This window comes from Mus musculus, chromosome 14 (assembly GCF_000001635.26).
Source record: "Mus musculus strain C57BL/6J chromosome 14, GRCm38.p6 C57BL/6J".
Lineage (NCBI taxonomy): Eukaryota > Metazoa > Chordata > Mammalia > Rodentia > Muridae > Mus > Mus musculus.
In genome coordinates, this window is record NC_000080.6 from 7,061,889 (window position 1) to 7,088,679 (window position 26,791).

At 41.8% G+C, this 26,791-nt stretch overlaps 2 protein-coding genes across 7 annotated transcripts in view; one reads left to right on the forward strand and one right to left on the reverse strand.

The window, feature by feature from the left end:
- Gm31035 (predicted gene, 31035) overlaps positions 1 to 26,791 on the forward strand; it is an 89,637-nt gene that overhangs the window by 14,949 nt on the left and 47,897 nt on the right. For 2 of the 3 annotated variants that reach the window (XR_874177.2, XM_006518121.3), the window contains one exon: positions 9,335 to 9,528. The exons of the other annotated variant lie outside the window; for it this stretch is intronic. Coding sequence is in view for 1 of the 2 variants with exons in the window: in XM_006518121.3 (XP_006518184.1) it covers positions 9,335 to 9,451 (117 nt within the window). In the remaining variant the exon portion in view is untranslated. Of the gene's footprint in view, positions 1 to 9,334; positions 9,529 to 26,791 lie in introns of those variants that run through there. 3 annotated transcript variants of the gene reach the window in all.
- Positions 12,516 to 26,791, reverse strand: part of Gm3696 (predicted gene 3696) — a 31,853-nt gene continuing 17,577 nt past the window's right edge. For 3 of the 4 annotated variants that reach the window (NM_001368230.1, NM_001368229.1, NM_001024712.3), the window contains 2 exons: positions 25,962 to 26,143; positions 21,137 to 22,464 (listed from right to left, as the gene is read on the reverse strand). In NM_001368230.1, coding sequence (NP_001355159.1) covers positions 22,460 to 22,464; positions 25,962 to 26,143 — 187 coding nt within the window. In that variant the 3' untranslated portion in view covers positions 21,137 to 22,459. Of the gene's footprint in view, positions 12,801 to 21,136; positions 22,465 to 25,961; positions 26,144 to 26,791 lie in introns of those variants that run through there. The other variant, XM_030247565.1, reaches the window with a different exon arrangement.

Genomic DNA, 26,791 nt, shown 5'->3' on the forward strand with positions numbered 1-26,791 from the left:
CAGATTCAAAAATATTGAAATTGTCCCATGTATCCTATCAGATCACCATGGTCTAAGGCTGATCTTCAATAACAAAAACAATAATAGAAAGCCAACACTCACCTGGAAACTGAACAACACTCTTCTCAATGATACCTTGGTCAAGGAAGGAATAAAGAAAGAAATTAAAGACTTTTTAGAGTTTAATGAAAATGAAGCCACAACGTACCCAAACCTTTGGGACACAATGAAAGCATTTCTAAGAGGGAAACTCATAGCTCTGAGTGCCTCCAAGAAGAAACTGGAGAGAGCACATACTAGCAGCTTGACAACAAATCTAAAAGCTCTAGAAAAAAAGGAAGCAAATTCACCCAAGAGGAGTAGACGGCAGGAAATAATCAAACTCAGGGGTGAAATCAACCAAGTGGAAACAAGAAGAACTATTCAAAGAATTAACCAAACGAGGAGTTGGTTCTTTGAGAAAATCAACAAGATAGATAAACCATTAGCTAGACTCACTAGAGGGCACAGGGACAAAATCCTAATTAACAAAATCAGAACTGAAAAGGGAGACATAACAACAGATCCTGAAGAAATCCAAAACACCATCAGATCCTTCTACAAAAGGCTATACTCAACAAAACTGGAAAACCTGGACAAAATGGACAAATTTCTGGACAGATACCAGGTACCAAAGTTGAATCAGGATCAAGTTGACCTTCTAAACAGTCCCATATCCCCTAAAGAAATAGAAGCAGTTATAAATAGTCTCCCAGCTAAAAAAAGCCCAGGACCAGAGGGGTTTAGTGCAGAGTTCTATCAGACCATCAAAGAAGATCTAATTCCAGTTCTGCACAAACTTTTTCACAAGATAGAAGTAGAAGGTACTCTACCCAACTCATTTTATGAAGCCACTATTACTCTGATACCTAAACCACAGAAAGATCCAACAAAGATAGAGAACTTCAGGCCAATTTCTCTTATGAATATCGATGCAAAAATCCTCAATAAAATTCTCGCTAACTGAATCCAAGAACACATTAAAGCAATCATCCATCCTGACCAAGTAGGTTTTATTCCAGGGATGCAGGGATGGTTTAATATACGAAAATCCATCAATGTAATCCATTATATAAACAAACTCAAAGACAAAAACCACATGATCATCTCGTTACATGCAGAAAAAGCATTTGACAAGATCCAACACCCATTCATGATAAAAGTTCTGGAAAGATCGGGAATTCAAGGCCCATACCTAAACATGATAAAAGCAATCTACAGCAAACCAGTAGCCAACATCAAAGTAAATGGAGAGAAGCTGGAAGCAATCCCACTAAAATCAGGGACTAGACAAGGCTGCCCACTTTCTCCCTACCTTTTCAACATAGTACTTGAAGTATTAGCCGGAGCAATCTGACAACAAAAGGAGATCAAGGGGATACAAATTGGAAAAGAGGAAGTCAAAATATCACTTTTTGCAGATGATATGATAGTATATATAAGTGACCCCAAAAACTCCACCAGAGAACTCCTAAACCTGATAAACAGCTTCGTTGAAGTAGCTGGATATAAAATAAACTCAAACAAGTCAATGGCCTTTCTTTATACAAAGAATAAACAGGCTGAGAAAGAAATTAGGGAAACAACACCCTTCTCAATAGTCACAAATAATATAAAATATCTCGGCGTGACTCTAACTAAGGAAGTGAAAGATCTGTATGATAAAAACTTCAAATCTGAAGAAAGAAATTAAAGAAGATCTCAGAAGATGGAAGGATCTCCATACTCATGGACTGGCAAGATCAACATTGTAAAAATGGCTATCTTGCCAAAAGCAATCTACAGATTCAATGCAATCCCCATCAAAATTCCAACTCAATTCTTCAATGAATTAGAAGGAGCAATTTGCAAATTCATCTGGAATAACAAAAAACCTAGGATAGCAAAAACTCTTCTCAAGGATAAAAGAACCTCTGGTGGAATCACCATGCCTGACCTAAAGCTTTACTACAGAGCAATTGTGATAAAAACTGCAGGGTACTGGTATAGAGACAGAGAAGTAGACCAATGGAATAGAATTGAAGACCCAGAAATGAACCCACACACCTATGGTCACTTGATCTTCGACAAGGGAGCTAAAACCATCCAGTGGAAGAAAGACAGCATTTTCAACAATTGGTGCTGGCACAACTGGTTGTTATCATGTAGAAGAATGCAAATCGATCCATACTTATCTCCTTGTACTAAGGTCAAATCTAAGTGGATCAAGGAACTTCACATAAAACCAGAGACACTGAAACTTATAGAGGAGAAAGTGGGGAAAAGCCTTGAAGATATGGGCACAGGGGAAAAATTCCTGAACAGAACAGCAATGGCTTGTGCTGTAAGATCAAGAATTGACAAATGGGACCTAATGAAACTCCAAAGTTTCTGCAAGGCAAAAGACACCGTCAATAAGACAAAAAGACCACCAACAGATTGGGAAAGGATCTTTACCTATCCTAAATCAGATAGGGGACTAATATCCAACATATATAAAGAACTCAAGAAGGTGGACTTCAGAAAATCAAATAACCCCATTAAAAAATGGGGCTCAGAACTGAACAAAGAATTCTCACCTGAGGAATACCGAATTGCAGAGAAGCACCTGAAAAAATGCTCAACATCCTTAATCATCAGGGAAATGCAAATCAAAACAACCCTGAGATTCCACCTCACACCAGTCAGAATGGCTAAGATCAAAAATTCAGGTGACAGCAGATGCTGGTGTGGATGTGGAGAAAGAGGAACACTCCTCCATTGTTGGTGGGATTGCAGGCTTGTACAACCACTCTGGAAATCAGTCTGGCAGTTCCTCAGAAAATTGGACATAGTACTACCGGATGATCCAGCAATACCTCTCCTGGGCATATATCCAGAATATGCCCCAACTGGTAAGAAGGACACATGCTCCACTATGTTCATAGCAATAGCCAGAAGCTGGAAAGAACCCAGATGCCCCTCAACAGAGGAATGGATACAGAAAATGTGGTACATCTACACAATGGAGTACTACTCAGCTATTAAAAAGAATGAATTTATGAAATTCCTAGCCAAATGGATGGACCTGGAGGGCATCATCCTGAGTGAGGTAACACATTCACAAAGGAACTCACACAATATGTACTCACTGATAAGTGGATATTAGCCCAAAACCTAGGATACCCAAGATATGAGATACAATTTCCTAAACACATGAAACTCAAGAAAAATGAAGACTGAAGTGTGGACACTATGCCCCTCCTTAGAAGTGGGAACAAAACACCCTTGGAAGGAGTTACAGAGACAAAGTTTGGAGCTGAGATGAAAGGATGGACCATGTAGAGACTGCCATATCCAGGGATCCACCCCATAATCAGCATCCAAACGCTGACACCATTGCATACACTAGCAAGATTTTATCGAAAGGACACAGATGTAGCTGTCTCTTGTGAGACTATGCCGGGGCCTAGCAAACACAGAAGTGGATGCTCACAGTCAGCTAATGGATGGATCACAGGGCTCCCAAAGGAGTAGCTAGAGAAAGTACCCAAGGAGCTAAAGGGATCTGCAACCCTATAGGTGGAACAACATTATGAACTAACCAGTACCCCGGAGCTCTTGACTCTAGAAGCATATGTATCAAAAGATGGCCTAGTCGGCCATCACTGGAAAGAGAGGCCCATTGGACACGCAAAATTTATATGCTCCAGTACAGGGGAACGCCAGGGCCAAAAAGGGGGAGTGGGTGGGTAGGGGAGTGGGGGTGGGTGGGTATGGGGGACTTTTGGTATAGCATTGGAAATGTAAATGAGCTAAATACCTAATAAAAAATTAAAAAAAAAAAGAAGTGTGCTGGCACTACCCAGCTCAGGGCTAAGACTGTGCTTTGAAGGGCATGTAGTTTGACAGTGATCTCCTGTATCTTAGTGCCCTCCTCACCTCCATCTTTTTTGATGTCTTTGGTCCATTTTGTTCATCTTCCTTTTGACTAGGTACATTTTTTTCCTCTTTACTCATTCTCTGTTTTTCACTTGTATCTTTTCTCCTGTCAGCTGAGTAGGACTTCAGGTAGTTACATTTACGTTGCTATGTGATAAGCAAGATGATTTTGTGTCCAACTTAATTTCCCAAAGGCAAAAAAAATCTGCAGGCTTGAAAGAGATGTTGGCTTGAAAAAGGCAACTGGGAGCAGTAAGGTTTCCATTCTTGGTTTTCCTCTTTACCCTTCTGTATGTTCCCTGTGAGGTGGAGTCCCCTTTAGACTCAGTGCTGTAGGTATTTCATATGCATTTCGTAGATATCAATGGTCTGAAAGGACATTGCTATAAACTCTGAATGTGAATAAGTCTGTTTGCGCCTTTTGTTGGCCTGTGAGTACAGTAATCTTTCATTATGCCTCAATGGCTGGAGATTGTTGCTCTACTTTCAAGCTGGCATAGTTAATGGTTGGTCATACGGTGGTACACTCGGATGAGAACTGTCTCCATGACTTTCAGCCATTGAATTATCTCAGCCTGCCTGGCAGTGGTGATGCATGCCTTTAATCCCAGCACTTGAGAGGCAGAGGCAGGCAGATTTCTGACTTCGAGGCCAGCCTGGTCTACAGAGTGAGCTCCAGGACAGCCAGGGCTACATAGAGAATCCCTGTCTCAGAAAAAAAAACCAAAATACCAAAAAAAAAACACCCAAACAAACAAACAAAAAGAAAAAAACAAACAAACAAAACCCCCCAAAACAACAATAAAACAATTATCTCAGCCAAGGTCAGAAAACTTTGTGTGTCAAAAATGTCTCCTGAGTAAGATATGGATTTCTTATTTTGTTTGACATTCATGTATATTCATTGTTAATTCTGAATGGCTTTAAATTGTTCTCTAAATTTGGCAAAAGTGTGCTAAACACAGAACACAGTCAGCTGATGAGTACCTTGCTTTTAATTAATCATGAAAATAGCTTTAGAGTGAGGCAATTTTGACTTCTGTTTTTCTTCCTTTATGAGATATAGTTTAGGCAATTAAAAGATTATTATCTGATATGCTTGTGTACGACTTTAATCCCACCACTTGGGAGGCAGAGGCAGGTGGATCTCTCTGAGGTTGTAGCCATCCTGCTTTATGTTGTAAGTTCCCCGGACATCCAGGGTTACACTGACAGACCTTGTCTCAAAAAAACAGAACAAAATAAAAAACCCACCACCCCCAAAACTAATAAACGGACAAACAAACAAAGCAACATTCTACCACCGTGGATTATTATTAATTTTTTAATCATGATTTCTCCAGGGAGGAGACAATAGGGCATTTGGTCACTGACTTTCAAATTGTAAATCATTTTGTCTTGGGAGGTCATGGGAGTTTCTACCTAGTGTTTTAAACAGAAACAATAAACTACAAGGTATCATTAAGAATCTCCAGCCTCTGTTTTGTGTGGAAATATTGGGATCTAGGTCCAAATAAGATGAGAAGGGAGAAGTAAGACCAAAGGTTTCCAGACAAGTTGAAGGCCAAGAGGAACATCTGCAATCATCTGGGTCAGAACTCTGCCTACTTTCCTAAAGATCAAGTGCCAAAGATGACTACCTTTGGGGCTATTAGGATTCCCTCAGAATGGCTCATCTCTGAGAATGATGGTCCAGGGAAAAATGTAGAAGAGGGATGGAGTGATGTTTGTCAGAGGGTTTAAAATTTCTGTCAGACTGATTAAGTAAGGTCTGGAGTATAGAACAAGTTGATTTTGACATAAACTATGTACAAAGCAAAGATAAAAAAAAAAGAAAGACTTGCATCCCAAAGGTCCATCATTCTCCTCGAGTCTAAGTGTTTGTGCTCACCTTTACCAGAACTCTGGAGACCTCTGTTCATCCAGGTCTCAGGGCTCATCCAAAACACAGACCTGAACCAGCTGTGGCCAAGTGTTCCTGTGTTGTTGGCTGACCTCTGCCTCAACTTCAGAGACACTGGAGGGGCAGCCTTGGCCTTCAAGCGCCAGACATTCCAGGTCCTCTGCCAGCTAATGGAGTCTTCCACAGAGGCCTGTCATCTCAAAAATAGAAGCTTGGGTATTCCAAAGATTGGGATGCCACTCTATAGTCATGATGAGTTGGTTACGTGAGACCATACAAGTTAACTAATGTTTGTATGACTGTTTTCCTTATTTGAAAGTGAGTAATGAGATCATCTGAGGAGTGATTGCTAAGAATAAAATCACTGATTAACATGAATGATAGGTCTGTACAGAGCATGGGCTTAATTTTCTGGGTCCAGTGCAAATAGCTGGGAGAGTTCAAAACAAATCCAATAGAATCAACAGGAATACTAACAACAACAATTTTTTTAAAACCTGAGTGCTGGAATCACAGGCATGTACCAACTCTGGTTAACTTTTGTATGCTTTTATAATAAACAAACAAACAAACAAACAAACAAACAAACAAACATCCCTATTCCAGTTCTAGCAGTTGCCTCAGAGAGAGCTGTGTGACACTGCATGCTGCTTCCTTTCCCCAGATAGCTCAGGAGATCTTTTCCATCTTCTATGATCTTCTGCAATTTCTTTCTTCAGAGACTTGAAGTTCTCTTTTTTTCCCTTTTTTTATTTGTGATTTTCTTCATTTACATTTCCAATGCTATCCCAAAAGTCCCCCATATCCTCCCCCTACCACTCCCCTACTCACTCACTCCCACTTTTTGGCCCTGGTGTTCCCCTGTACTGAGGCATATAAAGTTTGCAAGAACAAGGGGCCTCTTCTTCCACTGATGGCCAACTAGGCCATCTTCAGATACATACTCAGACTGAGACACGAGCTCCGGCGGAGGGGGGGGGGGATTGGGGGGGAGTGTACTGGTTAGTTCATATTTTGTTCCACCTATAGGGTTGCAGATCCCTTTAGCTCCTTGGGTACTTTCTCTAGCTCCTCCATTGGCGGGCATGTGATCCATCCAATAGCTGACTGTGAGCATCCACTTCTATGGCAGTTTCTAGATGATACATCCTTTCTTCTCAACTCCAAATTTTGTCTCTGTAACTCTTTCCTGGGTGTTTTGTTCCCAATTATAAGAAGGGGCAAAGTGTCCACACTTCAGTCTTAGTTCTTCTTGAGTTTCTTGTGTTTTGCAAATTGTATCTCATATCTTGGGTATTCTAAGTTTCTGGAATAATATCCACTTACCAGTGAGTACATATCATGTGAATTCTTTTGTGATTGGGTTACCTCACTCAGTATGATGCTACCTCCAGGTCCAACCATTTGGCTAGGAATTTCATAAATTCATTCTTTTTAATAGCTGAGTAGTACTCCATTGTGTAAATGTACCACATTTTCTGTATCCATTCCTCTGTTGAGGGGCATCTGGGTTATTTCCAGCTTCTGGCTATAATAAATAAGGCTGCTATGAACATAGTGGAGCATGTGTCCTTCTTACCAGTTGGAACATCTTCTGGGTATATGCCCAGGAGTGGTATTCTGGGATCCTCCAGTAGTCCTATGTCCAATTTTCTGAGGAACTGCCAGATTGATTTCCAGAGTGGTTGTACAAGCTTGCAATCCCACCAACAACGGAGAAATGTTCCTTTTTCTCCACATCCTTGCCAGCATCTGCTGTCACCAGAATTTTTGATCTTAGCCATTCTGACTGGTGTGAAGTGGAATCTCAGGGTTGTTTTGATTTGCATTTCCCTGATGATTAAGGATGCTGAACATTTTTCAAGTGCTTCTCTGCCATTCGGTATTCCTCAGGTGACAATTCTTTGTTTAGCTCTGAGCCCCACTTTTTAATGGTGTTATTGGATTTTCTGAAGTCCACCTTCTTGTGTTCTTTATACATATTGGTTATTAGTCCCCTATCCGATTTGGGATAGGTAAAGATCCTTTCCCAACCTATTGGTGGCCTTTTTGTCTTATTGACGGTGTCTTTTGCTTTACAGAAGCTTTGCAGTTTCATGAGGTCCCATTTGTCCATTCTCAATCTTACAGCACAAGCCATTCCTGTTCTATTCAGGAACTTTCCCCCTGTGCCCATATCTTCTATGCTTTTCCCCACTTTCTCCTCTATAAGTTTCATGGTCTCTGGTTTTATGTGGAATTCCTTGATCCACTTAGATTTGACCTTAGTACAAGGAGATAGGAATGGATCAATTCCCATTCTTCTACATGTTAACCGCCAGTAGTGCCAGCACCATTTTTTGAAAATGCTGTCTTTTCTCCACTGGATGGTTTTAGCTCCCTTGTCAAGGATCAAATGACCATAGGTGTGTGGGTTCATTTCTGTGTATTCAATTTTATTCCATTGGTCTACTTGTCTATCGTTATACCAAGACCATGCAATTTTTGATCACAATGCTCTGTAGTACAGCTTTAGGTCAGGCTACCAACAACAATTTTTAAAAAACCTTCTGAGGGATGGAATTACAAGCTTGTACCAAATCTGGTCAACTTTTGTATGTATTTCCACCAGAGGTTCTTTTATCCTGGAGAATGGTTTTTGCTATCCTAGGTTTTTTGTAATTCCAGATGAATTTGCAGATTGCCCTTTCTAATTCATTGAAGAATTGAGTTGGAATTTTAATGAAGATTGCATTGAATCTGTAGATTGCATTTGACAAGATAGCCATTTTTACTATATTGATCCTGCCAATCCATGAGCATAGAAGATCTTTCCATCTTCTGAGATCTTCTTTAATTTCTTTCTTCAGAGACTTGAAGTTCTTATCATACAGATCTTTTACTTCCTTAGTTAGAGTCACACCAAGGTATTTTCTATTGGTTTTTACTCTTGTGAACAGTGTTGTTTCCCTAATTTCTTTCTCAGCCCATTTCAAAAGACCAAGTCAGAATCAGTGTCAATCTCTTACTCCCTGCAGATCAGGATGTTAGTTAGCTCTTAGCTGTTGCTCTAGCACTAGGCCTGCCTGTCTGCGGCCATACTTCCAACCATGATGACCTTGGACTATATGAAACTCTAAGCAAGCCCTCAGTTAAAAGCTTCATTGTATCTTACATTGTTTGTAGTATTTCATCACAGTAATAGAACAGTGACTACCACAGGCAGGAAAGAGTTTCTCTCAGCTTACAGTTATAGACCATCATGAACTGAAGTCAGCGCATGACGCCATGGTGGAGCCCTGCTTACAGGCTTGCTCCTCATGGCTTGTTCAGCCTGCTTCCTTACACCACAGGACCACCTGCCAAGGCAACCCACTTCTTGCAGTGGGCTTAGCCTTACCACATCAATCCTTAAACAAGAAAATGCCCGACAGACTTGCCTACAGGCGAATATTAGACAATTATTTCAAACACCTCATGAGGAAGCTACATCTTTTTTATATTTCTTTTCAGGAACTTCCATGTTGTTTTGCCTGTGGCTCCACCAATTTACATTCTTGCCTGGAGTGCACACAGATATCCTTTGTGAGGCAGTGGACTGTGTCACCAGAGGACCATGACAACCGGTGACATTGCATAGAGTTTTCTATTGTGATGGGGTATCTAACTAGGCTCTAAGTGATTAGCCAATGAGCTTCCCTCCAATTCTGTGAGATATTCAATCTCTGGTTCACCCAGAGTAAGACTTGTGCATTTTCATCTACCCTGAATAAAACAGTTTAGACAAGCAAGGACTGTCTTCTTCATCAAAGACCTGAAGGGTGTGGGGGACAGTGGGCTGTGGGGGGATGGGGATGGCAGGGGGTAAGGCTTAGACACACAGAGCTGTGGTTAAGTCTCCTGTAGAGGACCCCTCTTCTAGCCCCTCCATAGTCCTGGCACTCACCTGGAGCTAAGCTGAATTCCCCACACTGGGTTCATATAGGGCTACTGGCTCCTTTTCCCAACTACTTGAAGTTCCCAGTGGTATCTGCATACACAAGCGGATTGGGACCACCATTTTCAACTCATCATGGTTCCCAGGAGCTTCTGGGTGCATAGGACTCCCCCTCCCCCAACCCTGCTGTTTTCAGCCAGAGAAACACAGGCTGGGCCCTTTATCTGAGACTGTTTCAGCCTTCCCTGAGCAATGTGGCTCAGCACCCCAGGGGCTAGGAAGAAACACAGCCTAATATCCCTGAGTTTTGCCTTCCCCAAGTGGCACATTGGTGGCATTCCTGACCCCCAGAGGGAAGGCAGAGACACAGAATGATGCCTTTACTGTATGTTGTCAGCAGGGCCTGATCTCTCTGCTCTGTTTTTGATATCTGTGCTCACAGGTATGGGGTATGAGGCAGAATGTCACTGTGGTTGATTTGCACTTCCTTGGTACTTAGGAATAACAAACCCTTATCATAGAAATTAACATTTAGAGTCCTACTTGCTATCACGTGCCAACATACATCCTAATAGATTTATTAGTTGGTATGTTAAATGACTTTTTTTTAATAGGAATTTCTTTCTTAGAGCTGCTATTGTGGCAATATCATAACCAAAGTAACTTTGGAAGGAAAGTTCATTTGACTTATACTTCCACATCACAGCTCATCATGGAAGGAATCTGGACAGGAACTCAAACAGTATAGAAATCTGGAGACAGGAGCTGATGCAGAGGCCACTGAGGAATGCTGCTTACTGGCTTGCTCCTTATGGCTTGCTCAACCTAATTTCTTATAGAACCTAGGACAACCAGGCAAGTGACGGCCCCACCCACAATGGGCTGGGCCCACATCCATCAATCTAATTAAGAAAATGTCCTATAGGTGTACCAACAGCATGATTTTGTGTTGGCATTTTCTCCATTGAGGTTCCCTCCTCTCAGATAACTTCAGCTGGTGCCAAGTTGACATTAAGTTAGCCAGCAGAGAATTGTTATGGCCAAAAGTTACTTTTCCAATGAAAGCAGTGATTCAGTGAGTTCATGTCCCTGGAGTTCCCTGACATCAGCAAGTTGCCATCATCAGAACCCCCTTAGCAAATGCTCTCAACAGAACATTCTTTGAATCAGTGGCCAAAGTGGTGTTCCCCTAACAGCCAGAAGACCAGGACCACCAATCTGATCTGCTTGTAGAAGTCACTCTCTAACTCACTTGCAAACATCTGCAGCTTCATAGCAATCCATGCAGCAACCTTTCCTTTGAAACCTTCAAAACCACTACAAGAACAAACCTGAGAGCTGAGATTGACCTGAATTAATCTTGTGGTGAAAAAATAAACAGAGAGTAGTACTTCCTCCATCTCTGGTCCATGAAGAGATCAGCAAGCCGCTTTAAAAGTGAACATACAATGCAAAATCAAACCTCAGGAAAGAAATCAGTTGAAACAATTTGTCCTTAGTCAGGAACTCTTTCTTGAATGACTGGAGGACTTTTCCGGATGTCGGCTGGTCCATTTCTCCAGCTGTGAATATGTGATATTTAATGGCAGTTGATGATAGATGAGAGGCTTCATTCAATGTTTCAAAAGATTTTAAATCCCACAGATGAGAACATAGGCAAACCCAAGGATGAAGTGATATATCTTTTAAATTGATTCTTACAACTACTGCATCATAATGTCACTCTGTTGGGTTGGTTATTTATCTTAGTGCTTTGGTTGTGGCTGTGTATCGTGCCATGGTATCTTTTTCAAATATAAAAGATGAAAAACTTCTTCATTACAATCTACAGCTACAAAAACCTCCAGCAAAGTGGCTGGAGGCTCAGTGGTGGAGCATTTGCCTGCCGAACATGTCCAAGGCCCCAGACTCTAGCATCAGCAACACAAACAACATCAATAACAACAAGCCAACAACAAATGAACCATACAAACTACACACTGTTGGGCTGTAGAGGGAGAGAGTAAACTTAAATAATTTACTGTCACAGAAACGGTAGTTAAGCACCTCAGGTAACTATCACTGTCGTGAGATCCAAAACACACAAAGATAATAATCAAAATATGGTTCTGAATACAATTTAATGTTTGTTATAATATTAACCGACAAGTAATACACAAATTTGGTAGATACCAGGGAACTTAATACATGTTCATCTCTTTCCTTCTCTCTACCAAAAGAATTATGAAAGAGAGAAAGAGAGAGAGAGAGAGAGAGAGAGAGAGAGAGAGAGAGAGAGAGAGAGTGAGAGAGAGAGAGAAAAGACATCAGCTTTTTTCCCCTGAGTTCTTCTGGGTCAGGCCAACTTGAAACTCACTGTATGCTGAGGATGAATTTCTGCTTCCCACATGTCTACCTGTAGAGTTCTGAGATTACAGACACGAGTCACCATACCTACACAGTGCTAGGAATTTAAGCAAGGGCTTTGTATATACTAGCTAGGTAAACACTCCACCAACGGTGATACATCCCAACCTGTAAAATGCCACATTTTACAGAAAAGAAAAGAAACGAAAAGGAAAGGAAAGGAAAGGAAAGGAAAGGAAAGGAAAGGAAAGGAAAGGAAAGGAAAGGAAAGGAAAGGAAAGGAAAGGAAAGGAAAGGAAAGAGAAAAGGAAAGAAAAAAGAAAAGGCAGGTACATTTCTAGATAGTAGGCAACAACTTTATTACTAACCTGAGATAAGAGTTGGTATCTGGTTTTATTACCACAATTGTTGCTCCGCAAGGAGAGAAAAATAATTAAAGCTTAAAATAATATGAAAAGTGAAGCCAGCTGACAATCGTATGGAGAAGGAAGCATCTGGTTTGGACTCAGGAAAAAGCCCACTCAGATAGAGCCCCCCTTCTCCCCGCACGCCATGGGTCACCTTGGGTGAAGGAGACTGGGTTGGCTGGAGGAAGAAAAGGCCCAGGAGCTGTCTTCCTGCAGACTTCCAAGAGAACAGAAAGAAATGCCTGGATTCCAGTCAGCTTTGCTGAGTTCTTGGAGAGGACCTTCATGCCTACAAAGGAAAAGGTGAAACCTGAAGATACAGCTCCAAGTGACAAGGCTTGCTCTGAGGCTATGATAGCTGATGAAGAATTATGTTCCTCTTAAAGGCAATAAGAAAGGACCTGAAGAAAAATGAAGACTTAGGTACTCACAAAAGACTACCGCTTGCTTTCTTCCTGCTTCATTCTGAATATTGTCCAAATATCAAGAGTGAATCACCGGGCTTGTCCACTGGGAATGTAGCAAGGAAATTGGGTGAGATGTGGTCTGAGCAGACAGCCCAAGATAGAGCACCATGTGAAGAGAAGGCAGCTGAACTAAAGGAAGAATGAGATACAGGATATTGCATGCCTTGAGAGGGCAGAGGTGATGCAAGATAGAAGGGCCCTAGTGGGCCAGGAGGCTCAAGGAAGAATGAAAAGATGAAGAAGGGGAGGAAGAGGAGAAGGAGAGGAGAAGATGGAGGAGGAAGAGGAAAAGGAGGATGTAGAAGAAGAAGGAGGAGGAGGATGCTAAAGAGAGGGGAGGAGGAAGAGGAGGAGCAGGAGGAGGAGGAGGAAATGAGGCAGAGGAAAACCAAATGGTTAGTCTGCGATTCCCATGGAACTTGTGGAGGCCCAGTTACCTATTTCATTACAAATGTGAACCTTAAGTACGGCTTAACACTGGCTTCTCTATAAATATCATGCAGTTTTTTGTTTTGTACAGGATCCCTACCTACTTCAAGGCTCAGGAAACAGTATTGAAGAAGCTATGGAAAGAGTGAGTGTAAAAACCTGATGAATGGTGAGGAATACTGTGAGAGGCTGGCCTCTGAACACACCATGGCTGTTACACACACACATTCACAGCAGCTGTGTTTACCCATGCAAGCCCTTCACAAGATCCAGAGAGTTAAACTTTCCATTGTGGAGGGGGAGGGATTCTCAATACCCCAACCCCATCCCTTGCTGAGTTGCTAATGGCAACTGATAAAAGCTAAAGGACAGAGAGCCACTTTTCTTTGAGAAAGGTGGCCATTGGCAGGTTTCCCACGCCCCTTTGTATGCCCAGCAGGCATGCACGAATACAGGCAGCACCAGTTGGACTTAGTGGGTGATTTTATTAAACAACATGAAGTTGGGAGGGATACAGGGACTTGTTGAGGGAAGGGTGTTGATCGAAGCATATGGAAGACAGGCTAGGGGCAGGAGGTGATGGTGGTAAGGCTAGAGGGAGTAACCAAGGAATGACTACAACTAAGATACATTGTATACACGTATGAATGGATTTTATTGAATGTTATCAGGATGTAGCTCAGTAGTGGGTGCTTGCAGTGCTAACTTAATATTCACAAGGTCCTGAGTTCAATCCCTAGTACTGTGGTAGAGAAAGAAGTTTTCAATACAGTCTGTAGCTCCCCCTCCCCCCAGGGTTTGTTTATGTGTTCATTTGTTTGTTTGAAGGAGTTTCTCTGTCATCAAGCTAGGCTTATGCTCACACAGATCCCCCTGCTCCTGCCTCCTTAGTGATGCATTAATGGTTACTCCACCACCATCTGCAAGCTGGAGGTTTTTTGGAGGCTACTATATACTTAGATTTTTAAAGTTTTGATGTTGATTGTTCATAAATACTTAGTAGTTTCTTTAATGTCTTGCATGTGGTAACACGGCCAACTTCATAGGCATTCATACTACTAGTATCTCCTTTTTAAGGATGTTTGTAATAAAATTGTGAACATTAAAATATAAAAAATATAACTAGAGACCATCATGAATAATGTACATACTAGTTTATAAACACAAGGTAAAATGTGAGGTGTGACATCACTGCTTTTCTTTGCATCCTCCACTCTTTCTCCTTGCTCTGTTCCTCCTTTATATAACCTCATAGAAGTAAGGAAGGGAAGAAAGGAAGGAGGGAGGGATGGAGAGGGGGAAAGAGGGAGTGAGAGAGGGGTGGAGGGGTGGATGGAGGAAGAGATGGAAGTAAATGGAGGAGGGAAGGAAAAAGGAAACCCACAAACACTGTAATAACAAAAGAATTATTCAGGGGCTCATGGTATCAACACTGTTCTCACAATAATGTATTCATTGTGAAACCATCTAAACATGTTTTCAAACATTGTTATACAATAGTCTCATCATTTCCCTCCAATCTTTAAAGCCACTAAGAACTGATAGACCTCCCTTGCATTCTAACATACTGTTCAACCCAAAACATTCCAAATCTGTGGAAGTGAAAACGAAAAACAAAATAAAACACAACATAGCCCGAGTTCTGCAAGAGAACCCAGTTTAAGGAAAAGGTAATTCAAAATTCCTGATACTTATTCAGTCTGCAGAAATCAATTGAAAGGGTGGGAAGGATCAGGGGTTCAAGGCCTTTGAGAGACATTGCCTCAAAAAGCCAAAGGAATAAAAACTACTTGCACCTTTGTGCCTATGTTACCCAGAATTAATAGTGTCTCACTTGGATCCCCTGAGTGGCAGCTGTCACTCAGTTGAAATCTGAGTTTCTCTATGGGCCTTACAGGAGAGAGTGTCATCATGGTACCCCTGGGGTTGTTATGGTGGATGTGAAGAGAACATCTACTTCATCCCTCAGCAGTGCTGTGAGAATGTCAGGGAGACCACATGGTGTGCCCTTACTGAACGTATTGCCTGATCAACATAACCTTCTTAGATAACAGTCGCCTGTCCATACTTTACCAAAACAAAGCCTGAGACAGAGTGTGAAGAACATAAGAAAAAGAACAGTACACAGAATTAAACCCAGGAGAGAAATGGAGAAAGTGGGCAGAATGACACAGGCACACATTTACAAAGCACCTGCCTTGCTCTGGAAACAGACCGAGTCAGATATGATTGGCCAGAGCAGTGGTTCTCCTCCTTCATAATTGTGACTCTTTAATACAGTTCCTCATGGCCTGAACCATAAAATTATTTCCATTGCTACTTCTTAACTGTAATTTTGCTACCGTTATGAGTCTTAATGTAAATATCTGATATGCAGGGTATCCTGTACAGGGGTTGTGACCCACAGGTTGAGAAAGAACCACTGACATTGTGGTTGACAAAGCTGAGGCTTTCAGTGCATTCTAAACACGTGATATGCAAAACATTAAAATTATGAAGCTGCAGAAACTCCATGCTTACAGAGGCATTATAAGATCCTCCTCTTTAAAAAAGATTTTAAAAGTGGTGATGTGTGGTACAGAAAATGTTCTCAAAAGAATGTGATGGCCGTGGGGGTAAAACTACCATTCTAGGAGCTGAAATAAAGATGGTCACTATTTCTAAGCTCCCCTGGGCTAGCACCACCTCTCTGTCTCTGTCTCTCTCTCTGTCTCTGTTTGTCTGTCTGTCTGTCTGTCTGTCTCTGTCTCTCTCTCTCTCTATCACACACACACACACACACACACACACACACACACACACACACACACATACCTATGCACTTATTTCTCACTCTGGGGCTTTTTGTTTTACAGATGTGGGTGTTTTTTGGGTTATTTGGGTTATTTTTATAAGGAGACAGGGTCTGTTATGTTCTTCCCACCTAATCCCTGACCTCAAACCATCCTCCTGCCTCACTTTCCTGAGTAGCTGAATCTACAGCACACACCACCACGTTTGGGCATTTCAGACAGATGAGAGTACTTTTCTACCTAGTGCTTTCTTGACAAACGTTTATTTTTATTTTTGTTTAGCTTTGCTTTTCTGAGATAGGGTTGAGCTTCATAGTCCTGACTTTGGATCAGGCAGACCTTGACATTGTTGGTGAACGTTTTTTTCCTAATGTGTAGTTTGCCAATTTGTCCTATTGGCTATGCCCTTTGTCTTATAGAAGCTTTTCAGTTTCTTGTGGCCCATTTATAAATTTTGATGTTAGAGTCTAAGCTATTGGACTTCTGTTTATGACATTTATCCCCATTCCCATGAGTTTGACGGTCTTTCCTGCTTTCTCTTCAGTTAGATTCAGTGAATCTGGTTTTATGTTGAGTTCTTTAATTCACCTGGCCTTGAGTATTGTGCCAGGTGACAAATATGCATCTACTTTCATTTTTCTACATACTTACTCCAACTTAGACCAGCGACATTTATTGAAGATGTTTCTTTTTGCATTGCATATTCATGACTTTGTCCATGATCAAGTGTCCATCAGTCTAGTTTAATTTCTCGGTCTTCAAATCATTTCTTTTTCTATTTTAAAACACTTTAATCTTACATTTCAAATGTTAGCTATTTTTCCGGTTTTCTGCCTAAAACCCACTTACCTCATGCCCCTTTGAACTGCTTCTATGAGGGTGCTCCACCACACAGTGCTCTCTTGCTAGCCTAGCATTCCTATACACCGGGGCATGGAGCTTTTAAAGGACCAAGGGCCTTTCCTCCCATTGATGTCCAACAAGGCTGTCATCTGGCACACATGTGCCTAGAGCCATGGGCCAGTCCATGTGTGATTGGTGGTTTAGTCCCTGGGATATCTAGGGGATATGGTTGGTTGATATTGTTGTTCTTCCTATGGTTGCAACCCCCTATAGCTCATTCAGTCCTTTCTCCAACTCTTCCACTGGGGACTCTATGCTCATTCCAAAGAGGGGCTGCAAAAATGTGCCTTGGTATTTGTCACTCTCAGGTGGAGCCTCTGAGTAGACAGCTGTAGCAGGCTCCTCTCAGAAAGCACTTATTGGCATCTTCTATAGTGTCTGGCCTTGGTGTCTGTATGTGGGATGGATCTCCAGGTGGGGAAGGCTCAGGATGGCTTTAGCTTCATTCTCTGCTCCAAACCTTATCTCCACATTTCCTCCTGTGTTTGCTGGCCTAAAGGGTCCTGGATCCACCAACAAGGGGCTTACTCTATAGAGGCTCAATTTTACCAAGAAAAGAATTGTTGCAGAATCATACCATGGAACCAAGAAGTTCAACTACAGTATCTTAGGTCCAGCAGACCTGGTAGAGAACTGAAGACCTGAGCTATCTGGGGAAAGGAAGCAGTATGCAGTGTCACACAGCTCTCTCTGAGGCAACTGTTAGGACTGGAATAGGGATGTTTGTTTGTTTGTTTGTTTGTTTGTTTGTTTGTTTATTATAAGGCAGAGTTGGTACATGCCTGCAATCCTAGCACTCAGAAGGTTTTTAAAAATTTGTTGTAGTTAGTATTCCTGATGTTTCTATTGGTTTTGTTTTGAAATCTCCCAGCTCTTTGCACTGGAGGCAGAAAATTAAGCCCATGCTCTGTACAGTCCTATCATTCATGTTAATCAGTGATTTTATTCTTAGCAACCACTCCTGAGATGATCTCATTACTCACTTTCAAATAAGGAAAACAGTCATACAGACATTAGTTAACTTGTATGATCTCATGTAACCAACTCATCATGACTGTAGAGTGGCATCCCAATCTTTGGAATACCCAAGCTTCTATTTTTGAGATGACAGACCTCTGTGGAAGACTCAATTAGCTGACAGAGGACCTGGAATGGCTGCCACCTGAAGGCCAAGCCTTCCCTTCCAGGGTCTCTGAAGCCTGAGGCAGAGGTCAGCCAATAACACAGGAAAACTTGGCCACAGCTGGTTCAGGTCTGTATTTTGGGTGAGACCTGAGACCTGGATGAACAGAGGTCTCCTGAGTTCTGGTAAAGGTGAGCACAAACACTTAGACTTGAGGAGAATATTGGATCTTTGGGATTTGTTAGTATTCCTGCTGTTTCTACTAATTTTAGTTTGAACTCTCCCAGCTATTTGCACTGGACCCAGAAAATTAAGCCCATACTCTGTACAGTCCTATCATTCATGTATTTATTGTAATCAACACAGTCATCAATAGTAAACTAAGTATATTGGTTCATGGTGATAGTCTACTCTACTAAAATAAATGATTTGGACTGATTAACAATTTCTAGTGATTGTGTGAGTACAGGAACACATAAGAAGATATTTAACTGAGAATTAGTAAGTAGTTGCCCCTTTTTCTTAATCCATACATTGTAATATGTAAAGACAGAGTTATTTTGAAAACAAGACCTCTGGGAAAAAAAAAAAAACTTTCCGCGAGCACATATTCAGCAAAAGTTTAAAGTACAAACCTGAACAGAATTATGACAATGACATCTGGTCCCTACTCTTAGATCAGTCTGCTGACAAGACTTTGAAGGATATTCAACATGAGCCTAGGGAATCACAGTTTGTGCATCTTCACGAAGTCATTTCAAAAGATTTCAAAGTAAAAGTGAAGTGCTTAAGAAAGCATGAAAATATTGTTTCCCCAAGGAAGAAATCCTACCTCACTTCTCTAAGGAAGAAGCAAGATTAAAGGTAATTCTAATTTTAAAAACAGTATATGTCATTTGAGTGCAAAGATGCATCTGTGAGCCCACATCTGCAGAGCTTAAGAATGTCTAGACAACAGGATCTCAGCGTTGAACATGTCCTGCATCTTCTTTACACCCTCAGTCCCAGCTGCATCCTTGTCCTTGACCATTAAAGCTATAAGGATACAGGTGTAAAATTCCGGGATCCTGTGACCCTGAGATTCTGGGTGTGTCGCAGTTCCTGGGAGTCAAGTTGCCTGTGAGACTCTAAGATTCTTGTGTGACTAACTCCTGGGATTCTGGGATCCTGGGATCCTAAGATCCTGGTCGTGATAGAGTGAGTGCGTGGTAGTGGAGCCTCCTCTGTGGGCTGTGGGACTGTCCACTGTGTTTGTACCTAAGGTAGACAAGTGCTAGAGTAAACATATGCAAGAAATGATGCCAGCAGTCCTGGGAGAGATGGTGACAAACTAAGACTTTTAAGTCTCATCATCCAGATCAGAGGGGTAGAGGCTATGGCTCTTCTTGGTTGTTTGTCATGCCACTGAGCAGCCATCTCCTTATGTATTGTCCCTGATGCAGATGCTGCATGACAATCTGTAGATGCACAAGAATCTAAACTCGCTGATACTCAGTGCAATCTACAGTTGTCAGTTTTATCATCTTGTGGTATTAGGATATTTGATCTCTTTGTCTATTTTTACTTGCTGTAAAAGGAGCCTAGGGCAGCTCCTCATAACTCTCTGTGAGTGCTCAGCATAGCACATTCCTGGTTTGGTAATGTTTTCAATTGCAGGGTTAATCTGACCACTTACACTAGGATTTGTAGAGGCATATAGCACTTAACTATATAACAACCTTTCTAGGGGTCAACTGACTGCAGACTGATAACAGCCACGTTCCTCTTTTGGTCCTCTACTTAAGCTTGTCTTAAACTTGAAAAATCCTAAAAGTTACTCTCAAGACTTATTGTCCCCAAATGACAGATGAGTCTGACTTGCTGTGTCCCTTTCAAGTCAGGTAACAATGATGATTTATAGGCTATGTAGTATATAAATTGCCTTGAATCTGCACTAGCTCCATTATGTTCATAGCAGCCTTAATTATGATAGCCAGTAGCTGGAAAGAACCAAGATGTCCATCAACAGAGGAAAGGATACATAAAATTCGGTACATTTGTACAATGAAGAACTAGTCAGCTATTAAAAAGAATGAATTCATGATATTTTTAGACAAATGGATGGATCTGTAGGATATCATCCTGAGTAAGGTAATCCAATCACAAAAGAACACATATGACATGTACTTGCTGATAAGGGGATATTAGCCCAGAACCTTGGAATACCCAAGATACAAATAGCAAAGCATACAAAACTCAAGAAAAAGGAAGACCAAAGTGAGGATACTTTGATCCTTATTAGAATGAGGAACAAAATACCCATGAAAGGAGTGACAGCAACATAATGTGAAGCAGAGACTGAAGGAATGACCATCCAGAGACTGCTTCACCTGGGGATCCATCTCATAAACAACCAGAAAAACCAGACACTACTACGGATGCCAACAAGAGATTGCTGACAAGAGCCTGATATAGCTGCCAACTGAGAGGTTCTGCCAGTGCCTGACAAATACAGAAGTACATGCTCACAGCCATCAAATGGTCAGAGCACAGGGTCCCCAGTGAAGGAGCTAGAGAGAGGACCTATGGAGCTGAAGGGTTTAGAGCCCCATAAGAGGAACAACAATATGAACTAACCAGTACCTCCAGAGATCACTTGGACTAAACCACCAAACAAAGAAAACACATGATGGAACTCATTGCTCTAGGTAAATGTGTAGAGGAGGATGGCCTGGTTGGTCATCACTAGGAGGAGAGTCCTTGGTCCTATGAATGTTCTATGCCCCAGTAGAGGAGCATGCCAAGGCCAGGATGAAGGGAGTGGGTGGGTTGGGGAGCAGGGGTTGGTGTAGTAAACAGGGGATCTTCAGAGGGGAAACTAGGAAAGGGTTTAGCATTTGAAATGTAAGTAAAGAAAATATCAAATAAAAAAGGCATTTGTTAGGATTTTATAGGATGATACCTAATTACAATCTTCATTGTTTTTGAATGATGTTTTTTGGCAGACACAGGTGAATCATAAAGTAATAAAATGAACATTGAAGGACCCCCACAGAAACCACTTGCAATTACCAGTGATTGTATATTTGAAGGAACGCAGAAGCATACACTGCTGTGTTTTCTGACAGCTTTTTATTCCCTTAGACTATGCTTTGATTTAATGAGAGCTATTACAGAAATACTGATGTATTTGCCATTAATGCGTTCAACACCATCATCCACAGGATTTTCACAGTAGCTAAATATTTGACAGCAACGATGCAGCATGGGTAAGTTTTCCATCATTAAGTTCCTATCCAGACAGTTGGACAAACTCTCCATACTGAATGTATGAAGGACTTTGTAGTTAAGTACGGCTCAGAAGAAACTATGGAGCCCAAGTCCCATGAAGAGTATAGAGATCCATCTGGGTCTGATATCTGTGGGATTTCATGATCACAACTGAAATAACAAGGCTCTTAGAGTGAAGAGTTGGAGATCACTGTGTTAGTCATAAGAAAAAATGCAATGTACTCAATTGTAACTGAAAGCTGACAGTCAATATGTACTGTGTATAACCTTATCAAAATATCAAATTAATTAAAAGAACAATAAATAACCAATAAATAACAAAACTTTGAATGAAAACAAGAAAAAACAAATAACTAAACTAATCAAAACTCAAACCAAAATCAAACCACAAAAATTGTGCAAAGCAAAATTCTTAGTCTGCTCATTTTGTAGCACAGACTTACAGCCTGTGGCTGTCCTTGGCAACTTAGTAGAAAAGTAGTTCCTGGAGGTAACAAACTTTGCAGGAGAAATTTAAGCAACACTCTCCTTTTGGAGTGTGGGTCTGAAGGATATGGCCTCCCAAGTCAAAGCAGAACACATGTTGTAGACTTGGATCCAAGGTTTTACAATTTTGTTGACTGATCTCCATGTAATTATTGATGATGACCCATCAGGAAAAGATAAATATAAACTCTCAGAATCTTCCTGGATGCCCAGCAGCTCTTGATGTGTCTCAGCATTTCTCTGAGTCCCTTTAAATGTGCACTCTTCCTGGGCCAGAGGCTAGATGAAATTAAGGCCTGTTCATACCAAAGAAACAAAATAAAAGAGGAGCATACAGCCCATTACAGCCATGGTTATTAGGGATGAGAGGCAACAGTGGTGTATTTCCTGTGCACACTCAGTGCTCTTCCTCCAGCACTTCTCTTTGAGGGAGATCATGTCGTGGTCTGTGCCATGTTCTGCTTTCTGCTGGACTATATCACACTTAGGGAAGAAAGAAACAAAGGCCAGTTAAGCATTTGTAAATTGAGCTGTCTCTCCCAGAACAGCTCTATTCAGCTGGACAAACCAACATGTCCTATCAGCTAAGATCATAACGTGCATCCCAAGTGCCATAGAGCACCTGAGCTTGGAATTGTTTCTCACCTATTAAAAACTGCTAGAATTTCATGTGTTTAGCAAATTATATTTTATATCTTGGGTATCCTAGGTTTGGGGCTAATATCCACTTATCAGTGAGTACATATTGTGTGAGTTTCTTTGTGAATGTGTTACCTCACTCAGGATGATGCCCTCCAGGTCCATCCATTTGGCTAGGAATTTCATAAATTCATTCTTTTTAATAGCTGAGTAGTACTCCATTGTGTAGATGTACCACATTTTCTGTATCCATTCCTCTGCTGAGGGACATCTGGGTTCTTTCCAGCTTCTGGCTATTATAAATAAGGCTGCTATGAACATAGTGGAGCATGTGTCCTAAACACATGAAACTCAAGAAGAATGAAGACTGAAGTGTGAACACTATGCCCCTCCTTAGATTTGGGAACAAAACACCCATGGAAGGAGTTACAGAGACAAAGTTTGGAGCTGAGATGAAAGGATGGACCATGTAGAGACTGCCATATCCAGGGATCCACCCCATAATCAGCATCCAAACGCTGACACCATTGCATACACTAGCAAGATTTTATTGAAAGGACCCAGATGTAGCTGTCTCTTGTGAGACTATGCCGGGGCCTAGCAAACACAGAAGTGGATGCTCACAGTCAGCTAATGGATGGATCATAGGGCTCCCAATGGAGGAGCTAGAGAAAGTAGCCAAGGAGCTAAAGGGATCTGCAACCCTATAGGTGGAACAACATTATGAACTAACCAGTACCCCGGAGCTCTTGACTCTAGCTGCATATATATCAAAAGATGGCCTAGTTGGCCATCACTGGAAAGAGAGGCCCATTGGACTTGCAAACTTTATATGCCCCAGTACAGGGGAACACCAGGGCCAAAAAGGGGGAGTGGGTGGGCAGGGGAGTGGGGGTGGGTGGATATGGGGGACTTTTGTTATAGCATTGGAAATGTAAATGAGCTAAATACCTAATAAAAAATGGAAAAAAAACTGCTAGAAACTGAACTGTCAACTACACATTATACTGGAGTTCTAAAAAACACCACATTTCCCCAGTTGTGCGGGTACATTATATTGAGTAATAACATTGTAGCAATGTTTGAATGTGAGTTCAAGAGAGATGTGTGCTACCTAGAAACCATGTGGATTCCTTATGGGGTGGGAGCATGCCCTGAACTGAAGTGAAGGCTATGATTATTTCTCAGGTCAGGAACCTCACAGGGTTCCTCTTGTCAATCTTCTATCTGCAAATAACCAGAGACACCATACAACACAATACCCATGGGTAATTCATGGTTCCTAGAATCTGCAAGAGTGTGCTAAATAAAAATATTACCAAGGCTGGGCAATGAACCTTAAAAGTGATGGTCATGAAGAAACAGAACAACACCCCTGTACATCTATGACTATTGCAGGGCACACTCTCAAACACACATAATATTTGTGTTTATGCAATACAAGCATATTGTTTTGCAGTGACCTTTTTAGTTTCGTGGTTAATACAAATATAAAAATCTCCCAGGATACTTTGCAGGAATAAAAAAACAAATCTTGAATGGGAAAGGTACTTAGTGGGCATAGCATATAGGCAGCGCAGTCAGTGATATGCTTTCCACTCATAAACCGGTCTGGGAATCAGGGTTCTTGTCCTATTATCCAATCTGGCTCAGCAAGTTCCCAAGGCTGTGTAGAATAGGTTTGTTTCCCAGCCTAGGCTCACATGTTGGTGGTGGACCAGGCTCTTGTTCTTGTTCCCTGTTTCACACTTGTCCTAAAGTAAACAATTTCTTCCAATAGGATCTCCCTTTTCCATCACCTAACTGACTTGGTGTCCAAAGGCATGAGCCCAAAGTAATAGGAACTGTCTACAACCAGGATCCAAAAGAAACGTTTTCTCCCCAGAATGTGACTGTGTCAGGGCTATTTTGAGTAGGATAAGGCTGACTAGTTGAAGGACAAAAGCTTGCATGGATTATCTCACACTGAGTTCATGGAAGGGCTGCACCACACAGTACCGTTTCATTCTTCAGCAAATGGACATCAGGATAACTTCTCCTTCAGGGCTGCTCTGAGGACCACTACAACCCTGAATACCCTAGACTCTGTGGATACCTCCTACTTGTTCTGGAAGCACTGGGTCAAAGTGGACTTTTTTTCCACTTTCTGAACATGGCTTCTAACAGACATAACCAGTTTTATACTACCAGAACTGTCTGAATGTCCTCATTTCCCTCAGCCCCCACTGAGGCTGATAGAGACACAGGTCGGAAAAAACATGCATACACAAAAAGAAACACACAGACACACAGTCACAGACACACACACAAGCACACACAGACTTATTCACATAAAATCATAACTGAGCAGAAAACAATGAGGTATCTGTTATGGTTCAGGACCAAGATAATTCAGACTTTGCAGAGGTAATATTTCAAGGGAGACCCAAGGACTCTGCGATAATTTTAGAGGACTAAAAAGCACGAGAGAAGCGGGGTCATAGTGGCACACTCCTTTAATCCCAGCACTTGGGAGGCAGAGGCAGGCAGATTTCTGAGTTTGAGGCCAGCAGGATATACAGAGTGAGTTCCAGGAGAGCCAGTGTGAACAGAGAAACCCTGTCTGGGGGGAGGGGGGAGGGAAACATCTAACAATGGTCCAATTTGGGGGCATATATTAAGAAATTTTTTCATGAAGCCTCAGAAATCACACACCAAACCTGAGCCTGTGTGAAGCCTTTCTATCATCTCTGGTCATCCAGCCAACTCCAGACTCTAAGGCCCAGGAATGACCACTCCAACAGAACTCAAAGAAAAATTAAACTGACAAGCTGCTACTCAGGCTCTCTCAGTGTGAACCAAGATATATGAAGCCTGAAGAGACCATTTTGAGATAGAGCAGAAAAGGGGGGAATAGAAAAGCCGCCAAAAGACAGTAATGAAATCCACTTATTTGTCAATTAAACTAGGCTGTCATCCCTGCAAACTATTTCCTACCTAGAATCTCACAAGTTCCCTGTAAAGCAAATGAGCTACAGGCCTTTACTTCTTCCCTCAAAGCTCTTGCTATTCTCAAGAAGGGCTCCAACACAGCACCCTTCAAACTTAAGGCATATAGTGTTGTGATGTCTAACCAACCTATCTCCCTTAGTGATTATAGCAGAGCAGGAACATTTGCATGCCAAATATGCAGTTTCTTGAACCAGGCTACCTCCACAGAGAGCCCTGTAGATGATCACATAAACAAACACTTGGAGGAGACATAGGTGAGTGCCTGGAGAAGTTGGTGGACTATTACATTTGATTGTCTATGTTTATGTTTAGACATGGGGGCAATCTGCCTCTGATACACATCATCCTACCTGCTGTTCCTTGGCACTTGGGACACAGATGTTCTTGTGGCCTCCTCAGAGAACCTCTTTTCTTCCCCACAGGACACTTATGGCCAGCCTGCTCCACCAGCAGCCTTCTGTTCTCATTCAGTAATATCCTTACGTTTTCGTTGAGTTGAGTGCACTCACGGAGGAGGTGGTCCTCCTTAATGCTGATCCACAAAGAAAAATTGGTGATTCCCAGCCAGATTCCATTGGCTTGCCACTCCTACAAGTCCTATGATCCCTGCAAGGGCCCTGATTCCCAGACAGCCCCCAGAAGAGTCCACAGTTACATAGCAGCACCAAACAGAGGCAGGTCATATCAAGATACCAGCCATATTCCACAGGACTCAACAAACTTCTAAAAACCCTGACACCAAGAGTACACCATATACATGACAGAAGAGGAAATGTTCCTCATGGTTGATTATAGGTCTGTGGTACCATAAAACCTTCAGCAGGGAGAGGGCTTAGCCCTTCTGAGAGAGGTGAGACGACCAAACAGGTGTGCAATCTTTACATTTTTGTTGGGAATCCTAGATCTTTTAATCTGTGGTCAGAAACCCAGAGGTTCAGGGTTCCTGGATATTCCCAGCGTGGTGGAAAAGTTTTCTATGTAGAGGATCTTGAATTTGGAAGAATAAAGATTGGAGGGTCTTGGACACTCTTCACACTTAGGACACCTGTGTCCAAGAGATACAAATCCAAGACCCTTGCCTCAGGGCAGGGTTCCTGGATAAAAACAGATAGCATAAAACCAGAACCCTTGCTTTTGTTCAAAGTCCTAAAAGGACAGAAGCATTCCCTGCCTAGTTCTG